The 23,416-nt window shown below is 42.4% G+C and overlaps 1 protein-coding gene and 1 long non-coding RNA gene across 4 annotated transcripts in view; one reads left to right on the forward strand and one right to left on the reverse strand.

The window, feature by feature from the left end:
- LOC145353913 (uncharacterized) overlaps positions 1-23,416 on the forward strand; it is a 123,700-nt gene that overhangs the window by 75,761 nt on the left and 24,523 nt on the right. Inside the window, exon 2 of the long non-coding RNA XR_013888774.1 lies at positions 10,774-10,850. This is a non-coding gene — a long non-coding RNA (uncharacterized LOC145353913). The remainder of the gene's footprint in view (positions 1-10,773; positions 10,851-23,416) is intronic.
- znf512b (zinc finger protein 512B) overlaps positions 1-23,416 on the reverse strand; it is a 115,796-nt gene that overhangs the window by 11,870 nt on the left and 80,510 nt on the right. For all 3 annotated transcript variants that reach the window (XM_080204888.1, XM_080204889.1, XM_080204891.1), the window contains exons 9-15: positions 20,729-20,853; positions 18,496-18,588; positions 17,620-17,718; positions 17,104-17,271; positions 15,374-15,568; positions 10,725-10,826; positions 7,826-7,888 (exon numbers count right to left, since the gene is read on the reverse strand). In XM_080204888.1, coding sequence (XP_080061014.1) covers positions 7,826-7,888; positions 10,725-10,826; positions 15,374-15,568; positions 17,104-17,271; positions 17,620-17,718; positions 18,496-18,588; positions 20,729-20,853 — 845 coding nt within the window. The remainder of the gene's footprint in view (positions 1-7,825; positions 7,889-10,724; positions 10,827-15,373; positions 15,569-17,103; positions 17,272-17,619; positions 17,719-18,495; positions 18,589-20,728; positions 20,854-23,416) is intronic.

Here is a 23,416-nt window from a genome sequence, read left to right on the forward strand (position 1 = left end):
ATCCACCTTCACAATCAGCTGTTGTCCAGCATGTGAAGTGAGGAAGGATATGATGCAGGGAATTAGGAAAATAATGGGTTAAAAAAATGAACACATTTCTGTGCTGGCTAAACATTGTTAATTTGTTTTAATCAAGGACTCCTTGCACCACAGACATGCTCTCTTCCATCCTCTTCTGTTGGGGAAAAGATACTAAAGTCTGTGGACAGGTACCAACCAACTCAGTAACAGCTTCCTCCCGGCTGCCATCAGACTTTTGAATGGACCTACTTTATATTAAGTTGACCTTTCTCTACACCCTAGCTGTGACTAACATTACATTCTGCAACCTCTCCTTTCTTTCCCTGTGGACAATGTGCTTTTCTGTGCAAGAAACTATACTTTTCACTGTATATCAATACATGTGATATAATAAATCAAATCAAATCAAGATCTATCAATTTTTTTCAGGATTAATCTTTTGATTTCTCCCTTCCATCAGGGACCACTGCAAGAAGAACATAAAAACATAATCAAGAGTAGGCCATTTGGCCTTTCAAGTCTACTCCGCCATTCAATAAGATCATGGTTGATCTTTTCATGGACTCAGCTCCACTTACCTGCCCGCTCACCATGACCCTTAATTCCTTCACTGTTCAAAACTTTATCTATCCTTGCCTTAAAAACATTCAATGAGGTAGTCTCAACTGCTTCACCGGGCAGGGAATTCCACAGATTCACAACAGTTTGTGTGAAGAAGTTCCTCCTCAACTCAGTCCTAAATCTGCTTCCCCTTATTTTGAGGCCATGCCCCCTAGTTCTAGTTTCACCCGCCAGTGGAAACAACTTCCCTGTTTCTATCTTGTCTGTTCCCTTCATAGTCTTATATGTTTCTATAAGATCTTCCCTCAATCTTCTGAATTCCAATGAGTATAGCCCCAGTCTACTCAGTGTCTCCTCATAAGCCAACCCTCTCAATTCCGGAATCAACTAGTGAATCTCCTCTGCCACCCTCTCCAGTGCCAGTACATCCTTTCTCAAGTAGGGAGACCAAAACTGTACACAGTACTCCAGGTGTGGCCTCACCAGCACCTTATACAGCTGCAACATAATGTTGCTGTTTTTAAAGTCCATCCCTCTAGCAATGAAGGACAAAATTCCATGTGCCTTCTTAATTACCTGCTGCATCTGCAAACCAACTCCTTGTGACTCTTGCACAAGGACACCCAGATCCCTCTGCACAGCAGCATGCTGCAATTTTTTACCATTTAAGTAATAGTCCATTTAGTGTTATTCCTACCAAAATGGATGACCTCACATTTACCAACATTATACTCCATCTGCCAGACCCTCACCCACTCACTTAGATGATCTATATCCCTTTGCAGATTTTCAGCATCCTCTGCAAACTTTCCTCTGCCACTCATCTTAGTGTCATCTGAGAATTTTGATATACTACACTTGGTGCCCAACTTCAAATCATCTATGTAAATCATAAACAATTGCGGTCACAACACTGATCTGAGGCACACCACTAGACATTGATCGCCAACCAGAAAAACAACCATTTACCCTCACCCTTTGCTTTCTGTTAGTTAACCAACCCTTTATCCATGCCAATATATTACCATAACTCCGTGCACCTTTATCTTATGTGGCAGTCTTTGGTGTGAGACCTTGTCAAATGCCTTCTGGAAATCCATATACACCACACCCACAGGTTCTCCATTGTCTGCTGCACATATAATGTTCTCAAAAAATTCCACCAAATTAGTCAAACATGACCTTCCCTTTATGAACGCATGCTGCATCTTACTAATGAGACAATTTATATCCAGATGTCTTGCTATTTCTTCCTTGATGACAGATTCAAGCATTTTCCCTACTACAGAAGTTAACCTAATTCGGCCTGTAGTTACCCGCCTTTTGTCTATCTCCTTTTTTAAACAGTAGTGTCACATTTGCTGTTTCCCAATCTGCGGGAACCACTCCAGAGTCCAGCGAATTTTGGTAAATTACCATTAGTGCATTTGATATTTCTCCTATCTACTTTAGTACCTGGGATGCATGCCATCAGAACCAGGAGACTTGTCTACCTTTAGCCCCATTAACTTGCCCAACACTACTTCTTTCATGATAATGATAGTTTCTAGGTCCTCACCTACCACAGCCTTCCTGTCATCAATTTTTGGTATGTTATTGTGTCTTCCACTATGAAAACTGACACAAAATACCTGTTCAATACCTCAGCCATTTTCTCATTTCCAGTTATTACACCCCCCTTATCATCCTCTAAAGGACCAATGTTTACTTTTGCCATTCTTTTTCGTTTTATGTATTTGTAGAAACTTTTGCTATCTGTTTTTATATTCTGAGCTAGTTTACTCTCATAATCCATCTTACTTTTCTTCATAGCTTTTTTGTGGCTTTCTGTTGACCTTTAAAGATTTCCCAATCCTCTAAGAACATAAGAAATAGGAGCAGGAGTAGGCCGTCTAGCCCTTCGAGCCTGCCCCGCCATTCAATAAGATCATGGCTGATCTGAAGTGGATCAGTTCCACTTTCCCGCTTTCTCCCCATAACCCTTAATTCCCCTGTCTATCAGAAACCTATCTACCCGTGACTTAAATATATTCAGCAAGGTAGCCTCCACCACTTCAACGGGCAGAGAATTCCAGAGATTCACCACCCATTCACCACCTCTAGGTTCCCACTAATCTTTGCCACTTTGTCTGCATTTTCTTTCAATTTGATACCCTCCTTTATTTTCTTAGATATCCATGGCTGATTCTCTCTTTTTCTACAGTCCTTCCTTATCACTGGTATATAAGTTTGCTGAGCACTGTGAAAGATTGCTTTGAAAGTCCCCCATTGTTCCTCAATTATCCCACCATAAAGTTTTCACTCTCAGTCTACTTAGCCAACTCTTCCCTCATCCCTTTGTAGTCTCCTTTGTTGAAGCAAATGTCAACCAATGTCAGAGGTGCCGTCTTTCATTAAAACCAGGGGCCCACCTGTCCACTTGGGTGGATGTAAAAAATGCCATGGCACTGTTTCAAGGAAGAACATGGGAGCTATTCCAAGTGTCATGGTCAATGTTTATTCCTCAATCGATATCACAAAAAAACTCATCACATTGCCACTTATGAGGTTTGCTTTGTGCATATTGGCTGCTGCAGTTCCTACAACAATAACTATATTTCAAAAAGTACTTCACTGGCACTTAAGAGACACCCAGTGGTTGTGAAAAGTGCAAATAAATAGAAGCCTTTCTTTTTCAACATAATACTGCAGCTATGCCTTTGAATGTCTCTAAGAATCAAATCATGTCAGGAAGACAGATGTTTATTAGTCTGTATGAGGGAAATACTTCATAGAATCACAGAATCCCTATAGTGCAGAAGGAGGCCATTCAGCCCATTCAGTCTGCACTTGACAATGTCTTATGAAATACTACCAAGTCTCACTTGAATAAAATCTATAAATAGTCAACATTAGGTCATGTTGTGCATATACTGGAATTTTTAAATTCATGGAAAGAAATATCTGGCAAAGTTTCGTTTGATTTTGAGAAGAAGTTTGATGGTGTTCTTCATCGGAGGTGTTTGAAGAAGATAGAATTAATGGGAGGTTTAGTGAACTTGGTTGAAAATTTGTTGGTAACACAAATCAGGGACATGTAAAGAGCTGAGAATTTTCAATAAATAATTAATCCTTTGTAGCTGTTTGGTAAGGTCACATTCCATGTGATGTTAGACACACTTGTTTCAAAGGACAACAGGTGCACTGGACAGATTTGTATTCACATTGGAAAGAGAGAGGAATAATGGGGATGTCAGCAAAATGCTTAACTGATCATATAGCAAAAGGACCTGAAGATACCATTAATGAGCTTCAAATTAAACCAAACAGCAGAAAATCAAACAGCAGAAAAAAAGGGCAGCATGGTGACACAGCAGTTAGCACTGCTGTTTCACAGCGCCAGGGGCCTGGGTTTGATTCCAGCTTTGGGAGACTATCTGTGTGGAGTTCACACATTCTTCCCGTCTGCACGGATTTCCTTCGGGTGCTCTGGTTTCCTCCCACAATTCAAAGATGCAGGGTAAGTGGATTGACCATGCTAAATTGCCCCTTAGTGTCCCAAGATGTATTGATTAAGGAGATTAGCAGGATAAATATGTGGCGTGGGTTTGGGTGGAATGCTCCATCAGAGATTTGGTGCAGACTTGATGGGCTGAATGGCCGCCTTCTGCACTGTAGGGATTCTATGAAAATTATTGTTTTCCCCATGGATATTGTGGATATGGAATGGGTCTTTTTTTAATTTTGTGTAAATTCCTTCAAAACATCCCCAAGTGCTTCATGAGCATAAAGGTGACTAAAACCAAGATTAAAGAGGTCGATTGCTGAGGGGATGTTTGAAGGTGAAGCAATTTGAGCCAAGAAAAGGAATTGCAGATCTCAGAGTTTTAAGTTTAAGTTTATTTATTAGTGTCACAAGTAGGCTTAAGTTAACATTGCAATCAAGCTACTGTGAAAATTCCCCAGTCACCACACTCTGGCATCTGTTCGGGTACACTAAGGGAGAATTTAGCATGGCTAATCAGTGCCGAAGGTTCTACCACTACTGGGAGAGCATTGAGATAAGAGGCAGGAGTGTGTGCTTGCTGGGATCATATGGCTGGAGACAGAGGCTGGAATTCTCCAACCTTGCCCGTGTTGGCAAGGATTCTTCAGCCTCTGCTCTGAATGGAGATTTAGCTGAGCACCAAATTCTCCATTCTCGCTGTCTGGGGTAGTTGGACGTGCGAGGCCAGAGAATTACAGCCACAGACACAGAGAAAGTGAGGGTGGACAAAATGAAAGAGTGGACATTCAGAATAAGGAGAGAGCACTGGATGATCAGTGAAACAGATGTTTTGCTTGATTGAACTTCAGAGTTGTAAATGGGGTAGACTTTGCATAGGGTGGAGATCAGAAGATTGCCCAGGTGTGTATTACAAAAGATAACCCTGAGGGATTCACTGTGGCAGAAATATGAAGGTGGGTGACATTTTAGAACTGGAAATGATCTGGCTGAATGATAAATCGGAACAATGTGATAACTGTGCTGTTACTAATCATTATCAATGGAAAATAACTGGAGATGGTTAAGCTGTTTTTAGCTTGTGAGGTTAGATCAATAGTCTGTCATTTTGTTTGATTAGTTGGTGGGGTCATGCAGAAATTACATAGGATTTCCTTCACAACGTTAAGTGAGTTATATTGATTCTATGTTAATACAAAATGTACCCGAGTCTGTGGGGTTGCTTCTTTTCAAAGTTTTAATTGGAATTTTCAACTGACTTCATTTTAAGACATTAAGAGGTAAAAATGTATAGATCAGCAATGTTCAGCCTGAAACAGAGTTAAAGTTTCAAGTTGGTGATTCTTTGTCAGAGTAGATCTGCTCTGACCCAGAATGACGAGGTTCTGCCAGAGAGCACAGCGTATTTCCAGCACTCTGTATTTTTTCAGATCTTGAGCATTGTCAGTACATCAGTCTGGGGGGATCCCTCGTTCACAACCGCCTGAACGTTCTCCACCATGAACTGACTCAGGACGTTGGCAAGTGCCTCTGAACCGGGGTGCTGGTAGGTTAGGTCGGTTTGGGGAATGTTGAGGGGTTGGGTGAGGCAGCATTGGTTTGATAAAATGTTTATTTTTCAGTTAAAAATTCAAAATATTCCGTGGAAATGTGAAAACAATAGTTATGTCAGGCTGAATTTTGTGCAGGGGCGGAGGCGAGTGTGCTGATACATGTTATAGTTGCTTGTTGGTCTGCCGGCATATTTCCTCTCCAGTGTATATTTGTGGCAACTACTTCAAGGAGGGTGATGGCTACTACGCTGCTTAAGTCAGATAGCCAATCAATGTCTCTATTGAGGCCGCTCATCAACATTGCCTGGGAATTTTGCTGAGGCCAAGACTTGGTTGACAGATGAAGATGGACTGCCAGCAGCAGTGCGGGAATCCAGTGATGCCTCATTTAATTTCCATGTCCCCACTGCCAATGGCCAGAGGGTCACAGGGGTTTTCCCTGTACAATACTGCCCCACCTGCATTTTTAACATCTTTTATGTTTAACAACATTCACACGCTCACTTGACACAGATTGTTCTCAAAATCTATCATTTGCTATTGATTGCACTCATAAACAATCAGTAGCTATCCTTTGCCATCAATTGTACTCAAAGGGTGGAATTTTACCAGCACGTCCGCCTGAGTTTTGTAGGATCCTGCCTGAGGCCAACGGAGAATGCCATTCTCCAAGCCTCACCTGCCTCCGGAATCGGAGCGTGTGTGTCGGTAAAAATCCGGCCAAAAACAATTGTTTAGCCACTCTTTAACATCAATTGCACTCAAAAGCAATCACCTGGCTGTCACTTAACATTGCAATTAATGTAACTGACATCAATGTCATCAATTGTCCTAAACCACCGTGCTCAAATGTTTATGGTTAGCAAAATCGCTTAAAAATTTAAGCATCAAAAATGATCAGAGTTTATTTTCAACACTTTCTGGTAGGGAGCCGTTCTGGCCACATTTTATTTTTAGAAGTTGAAACATCTTCATAGGGCGCTCTCATGGTCACCCAACTACTTCAGCGGTGCCCGCCTCTGAAGGCCAGGGTGCCAACATTTCAGTGCTGGACTGCATCTAATTGGATGGGACTCCAGAGGGTGGCCATTTAAAGGCAGAGGGAGATCCAAAATCTCCCTCTGGATTCCGCCGCCAGCATCTGTGCGTTTCCATCACACAGTTCACCCTGACACAGGACTGGAACCTGGGGAACACAAATCCTGCCCATGGTACCCCCGACCTGGTTGTCCCAAGTGCTTTCTGCATATAGAATGATCCTCCGGGCTTTTAAGCAATTACTTTTTTCCCTCCAATATCAGTGAAGAAATATTACATACAGTAAGTTCTTGCTTAACATTGTAATTGCGTACTTGAAGAGTACAACTTTAAATGAAACAACATTAAGCAAATAAGATTTTTCCCAATTATATTTATAACCAATGTAAAAGCTATAGTTAGACTTTCTAGGACCTCTTCCATCAGAAAAAAAACACTGTCCCCTGTAGATTGAAATACTTGGCTATATTTCTATAATGGTAAAACTTTTAATATAGAATAAATTTTAAAATAGAAATATGCGGGATCTTTCTCCTTACTGTGGCTCACTGCCTCTTCTGCATGCTAGCTCTCCAGCTCACTGCCTCTCTGACTCAGTCAGCAGCAGCTGGGAGCATCAGTGAAAGGGAAAGCAGCAGTGACTGTAAGAATTGGCAAGAAGGGAAGTCGGCAGCAACTGGGAGGGTCAGCAAGAGGAAAAGCGGGTGAAAAGGGAAGTCGGCAATGCTGGAAAGGAATAGTGAGTGGGAAGGTGGACATTAACCAGGAGGGTTGGTGAGTGGGAAGGTCAGCAGCGGCAGCGAAGGTCAGGAAGAGGTTGCTCCAAAAGGGAAACAATCAGCTCTTGTGGTGTTATATCAGACCCACCCCAAAACTACTGGCCCCATTAACTGACTGCCATTAAAGTGGAATGACTTAAAACGAGTCAACTTAAAACAGTGACTTAACAGTATACCTTAAATTGCAAATTCCATGTTACCATTTAATTTTACCCATCTTTTATAATCATGCTGTTTTCCAGTTGTCAGCCTTTTAGAGACAAATCATTTTTGCCTCTGTTAATCAGCTTTTGTTATTTTCTAGGTTGGAATTTATGCAACTGTGACAAGTGAACACTTTTAAACAATTCAATTGCACATTTACCATTTGGGTATTAGGTATAACTGACCTTAGTACATGTTGCTAGATGAGCTTTTAGTCCAGAAAAACTTGAGTAAATTGCTTCACATCGCTGTAAAACAGAATATGGAAGTGAAAAACTTGTTTCTGCACAGCAACCATGATAAATAGAGGAAAAATACAACATAACTTAGTGAAGGAGTAAATGAGATGTGACACTAAAACCATTCCCTACATTGAAGGGAGCAGCACTGTAATAACTAATCGTACCAGACTATAGACTACAATGTGTCGTTCAATCTGCTGCCTGTAAACTGACTGGATTATCAATTGTACTATTTAGAGATTATAGCTGGAATTTTACCGGTACGCCCGCCCCGATTCCAGGGGTGGGTGAAGCTCAGATAATGGCATTCTGCGTTGCCCTCGGGCGGTATCATATGAAGCTCAGGCGGACATGCTGGTAAAATTCCACCCTATGAATCACAGAATAATTCTAACATTGTATTTCCAAGGTTTTGGAATATGAGCACACCTTTCAAAAGTTGTCTTTATCTGTGTTAGAAAAGTATAGTTGCAATTATAATATTGTAATATGAGACACCTTGATACTTTGGCTGATTCTTCATACATATCTTTTTGTATTATTAGTCATTTTAATTGCTTATATTGAAATAAAAAAATTTTCCCTAAAAACAATTCATCCAACATTTTTTTGATAGGCAAATAAACCATACAGTAATGGATTCTTTTTGTCAAAATTAAAATTTTGTTGTACATAAACTAGCAGAAGATACTATTTGACTGCATTCAAAGTACCACAGTGAGATAATCTAGAACGGGAGAGTACTGTTAAAGAAAAGCTTGAAATGTTGCAGGGAAACTAACATTTTCTGAATTCTGAAAGATTTTTGGACAATACGAGCCAATATGTTGTTTTTATTGGTTAGAAAATAGTAACTATGAACATAGATTCAAGATTATCAGGAGAATTCAAATTGAAGTTAGAGGAATATCTTTCACACAAACTTGATTAGAAAATATCACAAGTGGCTAATCTAAGATGCTATGGGTTGGGGGAGGGGTAAACATTAACCCCGCGGCTGATATGAATGGTGAGTATGGAGTTAAAATGGCAAGTGAGGAGTTTGCACCAAATACCCAAAGTCTCCAATCAGGCAGGGAATAGGGGAAAATAGAGAATAGGGGCTTGGTTTAAATGACAAAGTTGTATCCCAGTTGTATAACCAAGACACCTGAGCCATTTTAACTGATAGTCAACTTCGAATTGTATAGCCTCAGACCCAGCAGCAAAAGCTGGAAGCAACCAGGTTCCTACCTACAGGAACCCCAAATGTTCCTAGCCTGGCCCCAGAAGAATTTTTTTTTTACTCATTCATGGGGTGTGGATGTCACTGTCTGGCCAGTATTTATTCCTCATCCCTAGTCACCCAAAGGCAGTTGAGAGTCAACCACATTATTGTGGCTCTGGAGCCACCTGTAAACCAGATTGGATAAGGATGGCAAGTTTCCTTCCCTTAAGGATATTATTGAACCGGATGGGTTTTTCCAACAATTGACAATGGTTTCATGGTCATCAATAAATTCTTAATTCCAGATTTTTTTATTGATTTCAGATTTCACGATCTGCCATGGTCAGATTCGAACCCGGGTCCTCAGAACATTGGCTGAGTCTCTGGATTAATAGCCTAACAATAATACCACTAGGCTATCTTGGCCTCCCTTGCACCTTAAATCATGTGCTTGTCTAATTTTCCAATGCCTTCTTGTATCAGCTCATCTCAAGGGCATAGTCTAATTTCTGATCTCATGGTGCATTTTTACATGTGTACATACATCATGCTTTTTAGGATGTCTGTTACATAAATTGCAGAACAATATTGACCCTACCATCTGTTCGGAGAGTGGGGAAGAGTTATAGATGGGAAATCTGGAAGTATATACAAGGACAGGGATGATGGGAATGGAAGATTTGCTGCAGGTTAGGATACAGGCAGCAGAGGTTCGGATAAAGGTGGAAAATGGATGGCCAACCAGGAGAATAATCAATTTGTAAGAGGTGGCAAAATCATGTTTCATTGCTGTTGGGCTGAGGCAGGAGTGGGAACAAATGTTACAGATGTGGAAGAAGATGGGTGTAGAAATTTGTCTTGGGCAGTGGTGTGAAGTGGACAATATTAGACTGGCCATCTGTTATATGAAGCATTTGATGTTCATTACAGTAAATAGAATTAAACATGTGCTGGTATAATGGGTAGCTGAGCTGATAATTCCATCCTAGGCCACCATAATTTGTGAAATTTCTACCCTACAATCTTACTAACAGGGAAGAAAGGCAAGGAGTGGTATCACAACTCAGGATTGCATACTGAGCTGTGACACTGGTATAGTAACTCAACCTCTCTTTCTGGCCACTGTTTTAGCAATGTATGCTAAAACAGTGGCCAGAAAGAGAGGTTGAATTACTATACCAGGGAGAGAGATTGAGTTACTGACAAGATACAGAGCTTGTGGTAGTGACCAAAGGAAATAACTCCAGCCTTCCCAATGTTTAACTGATGGCTATCCATGACAGCATGTTAGAGAAGCTGTCTGATAGTCACTGGAGGTGCCAAGAGAGATGATGTTAGAGCTAATGTCACTGGTGTACGTGGTGTGAATAAGGGAAGGCTCATGTCGGCAGGCTGGAAGGCAGGAGGTCGATGCATGCAAAAAGATAACTAATTACAATGTTAACTAAGAAAATAAGTTGAATGGTCAGCAGTTTAATGGAAAAGAATCAAGGGAGTGGGATGTGGGGCCTATGTACAAATTGGAAACAGCATGAGAGGAGCTAGGAGAGAAATTCAAACATCATGAGACATACTATACAAGACCAGTGCCGTAGGGAAACATTTAACATATCATTAATAGCTGACTTCACTTACATTATTAGGGCAGCAGATCTGACCATTTTCTTTGACCTCATTTTTCCAGCTTTCCAGCTGTTTGGGGTTGAACGACGGTAGCCCAGGACGAGTATATTTAAGCTACACCAAGAGACAAAGAGCTGGGTAAGAACAGCCTACAAGCAATATTTAGCCTGTGAGTCATGTAGTAAACTGTGACACCATGTGATTAGGGCTATGCCAATTCTACTGAGGTTAATATCACACCAGCTGTTACTTGGAAAGCTTGACACTAACTCTTTAGGTCCAAACTTATGGTGTTACTTCTTTCTGAAACAGAGAAACTAAACTTGCACACAATCCTCCAGATGTGATCTTACCAAGGCCAAGAATGGCTTTGTTGAATTGAGATATTATACTCCTTGCTATGCATCTCTTTTTACTGTTTTCTCGCAGCATGGAAAAATTGGACAGGATTTTCCGCATAACCCCCACGACCTGTTTTGCAGTGAAAGAGGTGGCCCGCCATTTGCCAGTGGTGGATCTTCCGATCCTGCCACTGTCAACGGGGATTCTTTTTCTATGCACCCCCTGTAGCTGGGAATCCCACAACAGGGAGAGGGGAGGTTCACCACTGGCAGGATTGGAAGATCTCACCAGCAAGAATAGTCGGAAAATTCCAACCATTATGTGGATTGTTTTTGTGACCTGTTCACTGAAGTCCCGAGTTCCGATACCTCAAGTACACATTTTCAATTAAGTCAATGGCACTTAAATTCAGTCGGCTAATGTCTTAACTCCAGCAAGCTACTTACTGAACCCAAGAAATGTGGCAGTTTCAGAATGTTTTTCAATGACTTGCAAGAGAAGAAACTTCCATCTAACTCTCACAAGGATCTATGTGGGTCCCGCCACTGATGTCAAGGCCAATTAACCCCAAAGATCACCCAAATGCTTAAAGAAATTAATAAATTGGCTCTCTGTTTGGAAGGCAATAAAGAGATAATGGTCAGGGTTGCGGAATTTGGATAACACCAGTTATTGGGTGGGGTATCATAATTTCAAGCTGAAATGCATAGTTAAAATTGAAGTTGTTCCCAAAGAGACGTATTTGCCTGCCTGCTGCATCAAAATGGGATTTATTCCCAGTGAGCACACAAACTCTGGCAGACTTTCTGGACTGCATGCATCAATATAACTCAAAGAACCTCAGGACTGTGGATTGAGCAGTAGGGAGCCAGCAATGGATTGCAAGGGCCATGGTGTTAGGTGATTGAGTTCTAGAATTGGATAGGATATGGTTGGCAGAAATTTGCATGAATGACCATTGGTGGAACAAGCCATTTTGTATTCCTTGCTTACTTACACTTAGCGCCTCCAATCCCATGTGGGACAATGGGCACCACTACTCCACTACTGGCCTTGATCCATCGCAACCTCTTTCACTCCAGCCCAGATGGTGTCCCACTCTCAACAGTCCTCCTTAAATGTACTTTGGGCCTATTGTCTTCTTCCATTCATGGGATCCAATCTACTGCCACTGTGGCAGTATGTCCAGAAGGCTAGATATATATCTTGCCAGCCTCAGTTGTCTGTCATGGTGTCCTGCAGGCGTCTTGACTAGTCCCCTGTAGTACTTCCTCATTGCTAATGCTGTCTCTCCATGTTGTGCCCAGGACATTACATAAGCAGCACTGGTGAAAGATCTCCAACTTACCTGACACCTTTGCTGTTCTCTTCCATGTCTCGCTGGCATAGATTGTGATTGGCACTGCTATGCACATGTAGACTTTGAAGCTTCATGGCTGCATGGATGGTATTGGCTGCCTACACCATGCGGAGCTGCTGGATGACAGATGCTGTTTTGCTGATTTTTGTGTGGTTGTAATCTCTACATTACCTTTACTGCAGGTGTTGCTTCTGAGGGAGGGCAAGTGGTTGGCATCCTCAGTGGTCAAATGGGAGGGCTTTGTTGTTGTCCCATTGTCACTGCATTTGGGCAGAATTCTCTCATCCTGCCTGCAGCATGCTTGGTGGTGGGTGGGTGCAGTGAATCTGGCGGAGCTATAAAGCCAGAAACCTGATGGTGTCAAATCATAGAATCACAGATCCCTACGATACATTTGGCCATCGACTATCTACTTACTTAGGCACTCCCCCCTTTCTTGTAACTCCACGCATTTACCATGGCTAATTCACCTAACCTACACATCTTTAGACATTAAGGAGCAATTTAGCATGGTTGATGCACCTAACCTATACATCTTTGGACTCTGAGAGGAAATTGGAACACCCAGAGGAAAGCCATGCGGACGTGGGAATAATGTGCAAACTCCACACAGATAGGACAGGCACCCAAGGCCGGAATCGAACTCAGGTCCCTGGTGCTGTGAGACAGCAGTGCTAACCACTGTGCCGCCCGTTGCAAGTCTCCCAATGGTAGTTCTTTAATGGTGGGTGGTTCTTTACATTGACAGGTGGCACAGACACAATTTGCATTTCATGAATGCTCAATAAAACATCTGCCCACCAACATCCCATCAGACCTTACAATCTTGTGTCACAGCAGCAGGAATTTACAAATACGGGGCATGGACAAGGCAGTCCTCAGTTTGCCAGAAACTTTGGGTGAGTGCAACAACTTTCGCCTTGGGTCTGTGCCGCTCCTGATGCACTGTATATCACTCTGCCTGAGCAGACTGGTTCCTGCCTCCGTCTCCATGCTGAACTGGTCTTCAGGGACAGCACTGTGCTGCTGGACCCATGGACCCTCCTGCATCATTAAGTCAAATCTAAACCACGCCTGGGGTTGGGGAGTACAGGGGTATCCTTGGCATTGGTGCTACACAACAGTCTCTATCTGTACAGCACTATGCTGTGGAAACTGCCACCCCAACAAAGGTCTAAGTTTCGACTGAGGTGGAGCGTGAGATGAGGCTGGGGCGAGGTGTGGCCTAATGAAGACAAAGGGGCAGTGTGGAAGGAGGGCTGAGCAAGGAATGGGAGGATGGATAAGGGCTCACAATGTCAGGCAGACAGGCAAGGAGGTGGATGAAGAAGATGAACAATGGAAAGCAGAGTGAAGACCGAATGGGAGGGAAGTTTGATCCTGATCAGGCTACATGAAAAGTTCACAAACAAGTGGGTCAAATGGATATCACATCATTTACCGGGAGGGGATGGATGAAGACTCCAAATGCATTGGTTAGAAATCCAAGTGAGGCATAGAAGCCTAACAGGTGATGGGCTCAAGTGGAGGTGGTTGCATCAAGGAACCAATTTCTTCTTGAGGCTGCTAGACTTTTCCTTCTGGGTTGCTGACATTCTGCACAGTCTGGTGAAGAGAGTGATATGAATGCACCGGCCAAGTAGCCAAATTCGATGCCGGGACCTTCAAGCCTATCAGCTGAGGGCAGATAGGTGATCAGCTGCCAGGAGAGTCAGACAGCAATTTGCCTGAGCATGACTAATGAGCTTGCAAGTGTTGAACTCCGCACAGGATTTCACTGTTCTGGTCAGCAGTACAGGCGCTGCTGGAGCTACCCACTTAGTCTCCAAATGGGAGAGTTCCACCTTTGGTCTTTTTATAGCTAATGTGTAGATCAGTGCTGATGCCTCTATTCTCAAGACTGGTGGTCGCATCTCAAGAGTGCGTGTGAATCTTCGGTCAGCAAGTCAATGTCTTTTGCAAAATCCAGGTCCATCAACTGGTGGTTGTGCCATGGGATTCCAAAGTCTGTACCCACCCCCCCAGCATTACATCCACATCATGAAATCAGTGAGCAAGAGGAAAAGAAACGGGGAGAATATACAGCCATGTTATTGTCCTGTGATGATGTTGAAGAAGCCTATGGTAGCTGTGCTGGTCTTGATGGAGCAGTTGAAATTTCCAGGTCAGTCATCCAAAGAGCCATCAAGAGCCTGAAGGAAAACAAGGCATCTGAGATCGCAGAGATACTGGCAATAAGGTAAGAATGCTGTCAGGTCAGAGCTCACAGACCTGTGCAACAAGGTCTGGACTGCAGAGTATGTCCCCAAAAACTGGAAGCAAGGAGCAATGGCCAATCTGCCAAAGATAGGGAACCTTAATGACTGCAACATCTGGAGAGACTTATCACCATTATCAGTACCTGACAAGGTCTTCAGTGCGGTGCTACTCAACAAATTGAAAGAAGTAGTAGACAGTAGACTTTGTGAAGAGCAGGCAGGTTTCTAGGGTGGCTGATCATGCTACGAGCAGATCTTTGTGTTCAGGAACATCACAGAGCAGAGCATACAGTATCAGAAGCCATTGTTACCAACTTCATAGGTTTATAGAAGGTTTTTGATAGCACCCATTGGCTGTCACTCTGGTACATGGCAAGACAGTACAGCATTCCATCAGGATATACTAACATGTTCAAAGTCTAATGTCATGACTCCAACTGCTGCTTCAAGATTTTGTATTAAACTGAGTGTATTCAAATACCCTTTGAGTAAAAACTGTTGCTTTTTTCAATGTTTTTAGTGCATAGTGACTTCTATATAGACTTAAAAACCTCTACAAGAAATAACATGATGTAATTACTGAGAGAGCCCACATTCTGTAGCACACTGTAAAATTATTAAAATAATCATTAAAATAAATTTCAGTCAAAGGTCTTCAATTTTCCTCAAAAGTCACTTTCATTGAAATAAATATTCCTTACCCTCTTAATATCAGGGACTAAGTCATCTTTATTCCTCCTTCTGGTCCAAAGTTTTGATAGTTCGTCCTCTGCAATTTCCTGGAGATGAAAAACAGCGACTTGCGCAGATCTTCGACGGATGCGCCCGCTCGGTGTTTTCTCAAACAAATTCTCCAAGTCTTCCTCTACTGATTTCTGATCAGAATCTTCAGGTGCCTAAAAGGGTATTTTGTTGAAATTGTTATTTTCAGCGCCATGGTTCAAAAGAAGCAAATTGTCCTTTCCTCCCTTTTTACAATCACGTGAATTGATACTAGGCAACAAATGTTAATGGCTGCAAAGGAGAAGGAATGTAACTTATAGAGACATGATCCTTCCTTGAATTGAACAATTGATTATAAAGATGGCGGGATGAATCACTTTAGAAAACGTCTCTTCCAAATGTGCATGTGTGTGTCATCAGGGGCTAAGGTGGGAAAGAATTTATAAATAATGATGTACAACTTCCTGGTTCCCAGCGCTGCATTTAGTACCCCAATGATATGCTGGAGAATGCCTCTAGGAAGTTCCTGTGAAAGGGCTTACCCAGCAATTGTCAAGAAGTGCTAACTTCCTCTCAGCAACTGCACTGCGCTGGGAACCATCCAACAAAGAGATTTAAATCACTAACTTCGACTCATTCTGCCAGTTCTACCCTGATAGTTACAGGGTAGAATTAGCAATATAAGCTCAATACTGCCAAATGTAAAAGCTCCTTATCTTATCCAGAGTCAGCGTTTGTTCAGTGACAATACCCATGTCCCTAAATAAAAAAGGTTACAGGTTCAAGCCACACTTAAGCCTATCATCTAGGTTGTCACTCTACTGCAGACTGAAGCTGTGCTTCACTGTTGGGAAAAGATGAGATTTGAAACTGATGAGCTGCTTTAAAGATCCTGAGGTACCATTCAGAGAGAAACAGGAAGTTCTCATATTTCCCTAACTGGCATTCACTACTCAATCAACATTAATAAAACAGATTGCCAAGTCATTTATTTCATGCCTTTTTGTGGTACTGTACTCTGCACAAATTATACTCCAAATATACTTAATTAACTGTGAAGCTCTTGAGGATTTCTGAACACTATATAAGTGCAAGTTCTTGTTTTATGTGATGAACTCCTAATCATCACTAAAGACATTCACAAAACACAACAGATAAATGATTCAGCGTACCACAGACAAATTTTTAAAAATTGCACCATAATACTTACACATAAGAAAAAACAGGAATGAAAAGTTTTTAAATTACATTTTATTTGAAAATCATGAACAGGCTAAGATCAAGCTTAGGATCAAGTGCAAGATCAGGTCTAATGCCTGCTTTTGTCAGCTTGGATCTAGTGGGCGAGATTTTCTGGCCTCCGAGCCATGTGCTTCCTGCCGGCGGGAGATAGCGCATTGTCTGCTAGTGGCAGGATTCTCTGGTCTCACCGAAGTAAATGGGAATTCCCACTAACATCACCCCACGCCAGTGGGAAACCTGTGGGCGGGTTATGCTGCCGGCAGGACCGGAGAGTTCTGCAGACATGAACGGCTGGAGAATTCCAGCCAGTATATCCTTTGTGAGCGACACTGAATTGGATTCAATTTGGATTCTTTTACAGGAGGAAGAAAGGAGATAGAATAGCGACTTGCCCTGTCTAGTCTGCGCGTTAGCTTTGTAACTCTGAGAAAGGAGTGCACTTTTTTTAATAGTCATGAAATCTTACCATTGTATGTTCTGATTTTACATGATAGTCATGACCGGCCTTCGATTTATACTCCTTTCCACAATGTTCACAAATGAAAACAGCTTTTTCGATATCTGCAGGTTCTTTCCCGCATCTTTTTAGATGGTACTGATAGCCCATCAGGCTGGCAAATGTAGCAGTGCAGCCCTAGGTAGATAATAATTATAAACATTATGTACTAAATTAAGCAACAGGGACATATCCAATTTCTCAAATTACTTTGACACACAGCTGTTGCATATATTTCCATAATAGTATCCAATTTGGAACTACCAAATGCTGCAAGAGCATAAATCTCCAAAGAGTAAATTTCACCAATCTATGTTCTCAGCACAGAATTTCTCCTACTGCACGCACATGTAAAAAAATCCAACAAATAAGACAGTCTACCAGCAAAGCATTGTTGTAAAATTGATCCTAATGACTTTCCAGAATTAAAAAACTTAGGGAATAAAGCTTTAACCTTCCAATATTAATATTTAGAATGTATTTAACCTCATTAGGACACTTCAATTTTCCCATTTGTTTAAGTACTCTCCGGAGTCTCTCACGCTCTTGCTGTTCATCCAGCAGCTTCTCTGCATTCATCACAGGCTGTAAGATACGAGACAAGAAAATGCTGTTTCATTAGTTGAGAAATGTCATCAGCTAATTTAACATGTCTGCTACAACTCTCACCAACTTCTACAGATGCACCACAGAAAGCATTCTTTCCAGTTGTATGGTATGGCTGCTGCTCTGTCCAAGACTGCAAGAAACTACAAAGGGTCATGAATGAAGCCCAATCCAGCACTCAAACCAGCCTCCCATCCATTGACACTGCCTATACTTCCCGCTGCCTTAGCAAAGCAACCAGCATAATTAGGGACCCCACACAGACCAGACATTCTCTCTTCCACCTTCTTCCGTTGGGAAAAAGATACAAAAGTCTGACGTTAAGTAACAAATGACTCACTAACATCTTCCCTGCTGCCAGCAGACTTTTGAATGGACTTGCCTCATATTAAGTTGATCTTTCCCTACACCCTAGTTACGACTGTAACACGACATTCTGCACTCTCTCCTTTCCTTCCCTATGAACAGTATGCTTTGTCTGCATAGCGTGCAAGAAACAATACTTTTCACTGTATACTAATACATGTGACAATAACAAATCAAACCAAACCAAATAACTTATATCACTGCTTAGCGAGGAGCATCATCTACTGAAAGCTTGTGTTGGGAAATTTGCACACCTTCAATTTCTTAATATGTGTCCCAGTAGGTAATACTTCTGATTGGGTGCCAAAGCTTGTGAAGTAAAACCTTGGCTGTTGGACAGTGATGGGAGCTTTAATTAGTTGTAGTCAAGAATTGAGGTCGTTTACTCACCTTATTGTTATGCTCTGCCATTGTGTGATACTTCAGACCAGCTTTTGATTTAAACTGCTTAGTACAATGTTGACACTTCAAAGCATCCTGCAGCTGCAAGCATTAGAGAGGAGTCAATCTTTCTCAGTTGATAAAACACTGCTCAGCACCATATACTCTTAGCAAGTCATCGCAGAAGATTAACTTTTACAGAAATACAATTTTAGAGAAAAGACACTGTTTAAAAGAAATATCTTCCATAACGCCTAGCTAATTTGAAAGTACTTTTTTTTATAGATCACACTAAAAAAAGTCAAAACCTGATGCAAAACATCATGTAACATTCCCCGATGGCTTAGTTGAACTAGTAAGATGTTTCACAACACCATGTTAAAGTGTAACAGGTTTATCTGGCAGCACAAGCTTTTGGAGCACTGCCCCTTCATCATGTAAGTGGGAGTTGTGTTCACAAACAGGGCATATATAGACACAAACTCAATTTACAAGATAATAATTGAGATGTGAGCCTTTACAGGCAATCAAGTCTTAAAGGTACAGACAGTGTGAGTGGAGAGAGGGCCAAGCACAAGTTTAAGAAGTGTGTATTGTCTCCAGCTAGGACAGTTAGTGCCACTCACATTCTAACCATTATCTTGTAAATTGAGTTTGTGTCTATATATGGCCTATTTGTGAACACAACTCCCACTCACCTGATGAAGGGGCAGTGTTCCAAAAGCTTGTGCTGCCAAATAAACCTGTTGGACTTTAACCTGGTGTTGTGAGACTTCTTACTGTGCTTACCCCAATCCAACGCCAGCATCTCCACACCTTAGTTGAACTACACCAGTGAGTAATTGAACTACCATTTCTTATTTTAGTCACTATTCTGCTCAGCTTTCACAAAGGAGGTGAATCTTCAGATCATAGAAGTACCTGAGATGTCCACTACGATTATTTCTTTGGTCATCAAGATAGAAAGTGCACGAATTGAAGATAATCTCAAAAGGAGCTGAGAAAATGTTATTCATGCCGAGTGTAGTTGGAAATTTTTGTGCAGTCCTTTTGTTCACCTGAAATCAGTATGTGGTTTAAAAACAGATTTGGGGTGGCAAGCAGGAGACATGGGGAAATTTACAAACAACTGCACAGAGCAGAGGGACATAATAAGAAGTCTGACAACACCAGGTTAAAGTCTAATCGGTTTATTTGGAATCACGAGCTTTCAGCTCTTTTCCCTTGCAGCTTTGTGTTAAGTTGGTTTATTTATTAGTTATAAGTAGGCTTACATTAACATTGCAATGAAGTTACTCTGAAAATCTCCTAGTTGTCACACTCCGGTACCTGTTCGGGTACATGGAGGGAGAATTTAGCATGGTTAATGCACCTACCCAGCACATCTTTCAGACTGTGAGGGGCGGGGGGGAAACCAAAGCACCTGGAGGAAACCCATGCAGATACAGGAAGAATGTGCAGACTCCACACAGACAATGACCCTAGCAGGAATCAAACCCAGGTCCCTGGCACTGTGAGGTAGCAGTGTCAATCACTGTGCACCGTGCTGCCATGTGCCTAACCTGTTGCTTTCTTCTCTTGTTCAGTGTATGTGAATATGCATAATGAGTCCCATGGTAAGGACTTCATGACAAAGGATGAAAAGCAAAAGATTTCCCAGGTGGCACTGCAGAAATACAGCTCATAGTTCTCTTCTTAGTTATACAGCTAAGTGAAATTATTTTGTAATCGTTTCAGTAAAAGCTGATGTTCTGGTTGATCTCACAGGCTATGACTGTTGATGAACTTTACCTGCTTCCTAATTTGACAAGGCAACTTAGCTCTCAAGTCAGTTGCAATTCCTGCATCAATGAGTGAATTTCTGAGCCAGTAAATTTTGCCTTCATTATCCTTTCATTTGCAGGCAGGCATCATGGGGACAGGCGTATCTTCTGCTGACACCAAGTTCAACTGGAATGCACTGTGTGTCTTCGAATTGGTGTTAAATTTGGTGTGTTTGACCTGTACCTCAAATGGCAGAACTACTCAATTTCTGCCCTCCTCCATACCCCCGTAAACATAGCAGAATTACTGATCCTAACTGGGGGGGGGTCTGCCCACCACGGGAATTGTAGCAGGCGGGGCACAGCCCATACAACGGTCCGTTGACCTCAGGCGGGATTTTCCGGTTTTGGGGCGAGCGCGGCTGGAAAAGTCCCAACCTATGTTTTTTCTAACATTAGTAAAATTAAATTTTCCATACCTCTTTGCAGATTTCCAAGTGCTTCTTCAAACCTGCTACAGTCTTTCTGTGCACAGTCAGACAGTTTGGACAGACAACCTCTCCTCTCTCTGTTATCTCTTGATGCCACTTCTCTTCCTGGCTTCCTGTGATCATTAGTATGAGTATAAAATTAAGTACAAAAATGAAAGACCTGTTTCCTTAATCTTAATTGTTTATCAAACATTTCATGTCATACTATTCATACAACGTAACATTGTTTGGAATCTCCGAACAATGGGAGCCTCATGCTCATGAAAACAGTAGGCATATTCAATTCCATTCTAGCAGATGACAGCTTTTACAACAGCCACAGGTTACAATCTCTGGGCTGTATATTTTACTGACTTTTATGGGTATTCATACCGCAAGTTGCCAATAAAAGTACAGTTCTTTGCAGCAGCCAGATTTAACATGCTTGTCACTGTGCTCGTTGCTCAAGATCAAAGCATCGATGAAACAATGGCATTGAGTCCAGTGCAAGTGCAGCTTAACAGCCCAAAATCTATTTCCAGATTAATAAATCCATTAAATCAAAGCAGCCCTTTTGCAATAGTTGTCAACATATCTGGCTCTTGAGGGATGATTTCAACTCTGACAGCTCAGTGGAAAACAATTAAAATGGCTGGCTTCTCATGGGTTACAATTTTAACTTGCTCTCTTGACAAGGTAAATGATGGCAAACGCAGCAAAGCAGAGTGGATTCCTTCTTTAAAAATGGCGACCTTGCTCCATTGGCACCATCTGCAATTCTGATGTCCCCACAAGGTACTCATCATGTCCGCTGAGCCAGATCAATTTGCTAGCAACCAGCTTTGGGAGACTGTGAGTCTCAGATATGGTTAATTGTTTTCAATTCCTTTCTTGTTGACCCACCAGCAGCAGCCCATCCAGGGATTGGGTTCAAGTCTGGCCTTGGGTGTGTGGAGTTTTCACATTCTCCCCATGTTTCCTGCCACTAGCTGGGAAGAGAACATTTTTGTTTGCCCTGAGTGCTTACAGCAGAACCTCCAGAGAAACCCCAGGGCCTGCCTTTGAGTCAGCTCAGGCTTCTTGCTACAGCACTATGGTGAAATCTTGTAGTGGGGACTCAGGCTGACCCACTGGAAATTCATAGCATTATATAATTCCTACAGTGTAGAAGAGGCCAGTTGGTCCATTGGGTCTGCACCAACTCTCTGAGAGTATATTACCCAGTCCCTCTACCCCACCCTATCCCTGTAACCCCACACATGGTTAATCCATCTAACCTACACATCTTTGGACACTGAGAGGAAAACTGGCATGGCTAATCCGTCTAATTGGCACACCTTTGGACTGTGGAAGGAAACCGGAGCATCCAGAGAAAACCGACGCAGACATGGAGGGAACGTGTAAACTCCACAGAGTCACCCAAGGCTGGATTTGAACTCAAGTCCCTGGAGTTGTGAAGCAGTGCACTCCAGAACTGGATGGGCTGCTGATGGGTCAGTAAATAAGGTTAAAATAACCCAAGTCTATTCTTGATAGTAGCCCTGAATTTAACCCTATGTTAGTAGTCGTGTTGCTGTTATATTAGTGTTATTGTTTGTGAGCCTCCCCTTGCCCTCCTTGCAGCTGGAGGTATAATATTTACACAGCACAGCTCCAGTAAACAACAGAAAACACACTAGTTCCTTTGTGGAAATCTACGGAGTTTCACTACTCTCTATTGCAGTTGATAAAACATTGGGCTGCATTGTATCAGTAGCTATGGAGCGAGATCCTCTGGCCTCCTCGAAGACTGTTTCTCGGTGACGGGAGGCAGTGCACCATTGGCGGTGGTGGGATCTTCTGGTCTTGTTGCCACCAGCGGGATTTCCCACTGATTCCACCCCATGTTGCCAGGAAACCCATGGTGGGGGTGAACTGTCAGCAAGACCAGAAGATCCTACCAGAGTGAAGTGCTGGAAGATTCCACTCAAGAAGTCCAGCCATCCCACAATCGAAAGTCAAACATAACCCCACTCCAACAGATGGTATTTTACCAGTGGAGGCCTGATTTCTGTCCCATTAAGGATAGCAGTCTTCCTCTCAGAGTTTCTGGCCCAGTCAGAGAGAGTCATTAACTCAGGAGCGCTAGCATTAGGCACCACCACTGTTGCACTGTATAGGTGATACCACTATCAATACTAAGGCATACTCAAAGAAAAGATAAGTCTTCCCTTTAATCTTACCAGGACCAGGCAACCAGACCTCGGTGATTGGGGGCAACCATTGTTCCATTGACAGTGCCATGGCTGCTGGAACAGTCATTGCCACTGAGAGGCCAATCCCAACCTCAACACCCTAGGGGGCCACCATGATTTACCAGGGAATATCCACCTGGCTACGGCCACCTTCTGATGTTGGTAAAAAGCTAATGGGGGCAGAAGTGAACTTTTAATTACTTCAGCTGGCAATGCGGTGGGCAGCTGGGCCCCCATTCCTGACTCTGGATCCCTCATTCAAACACTGAGTGCCTACAATGGGTGGATTCATCCTCCTCTTCCCCATCCACCCTGCATGCAAGCAAACCAGCAGAATGTCCCCTTAGTTCTTCATAATAGACATAGTACAGACCATCCTCAGCCAGATCATGCTTTCAAAACCCAAAATATCTACTATTGAATGTGATTCCGTGATTGGACAGCATTTGTTGAAAAAGTGTGG

Source organism: Carcharhinus amblyrhynchos, chromosome 16 (genome assembly GCF_965287045.1).
Source record: "Carcharhinus amblyrhynchos chromosome 16, sCarAmb.v2.hapA, whole genome shotgun sequence".
Classification (NCBI taxonomy): domain Eukaryota; kingdom Metazoa; phylum Chordata; class Chondrichthyes; order Carcharhiniformes; family Carcharhinidae; genus Carcharhinus; species Carcharhinus amblyrhynchos.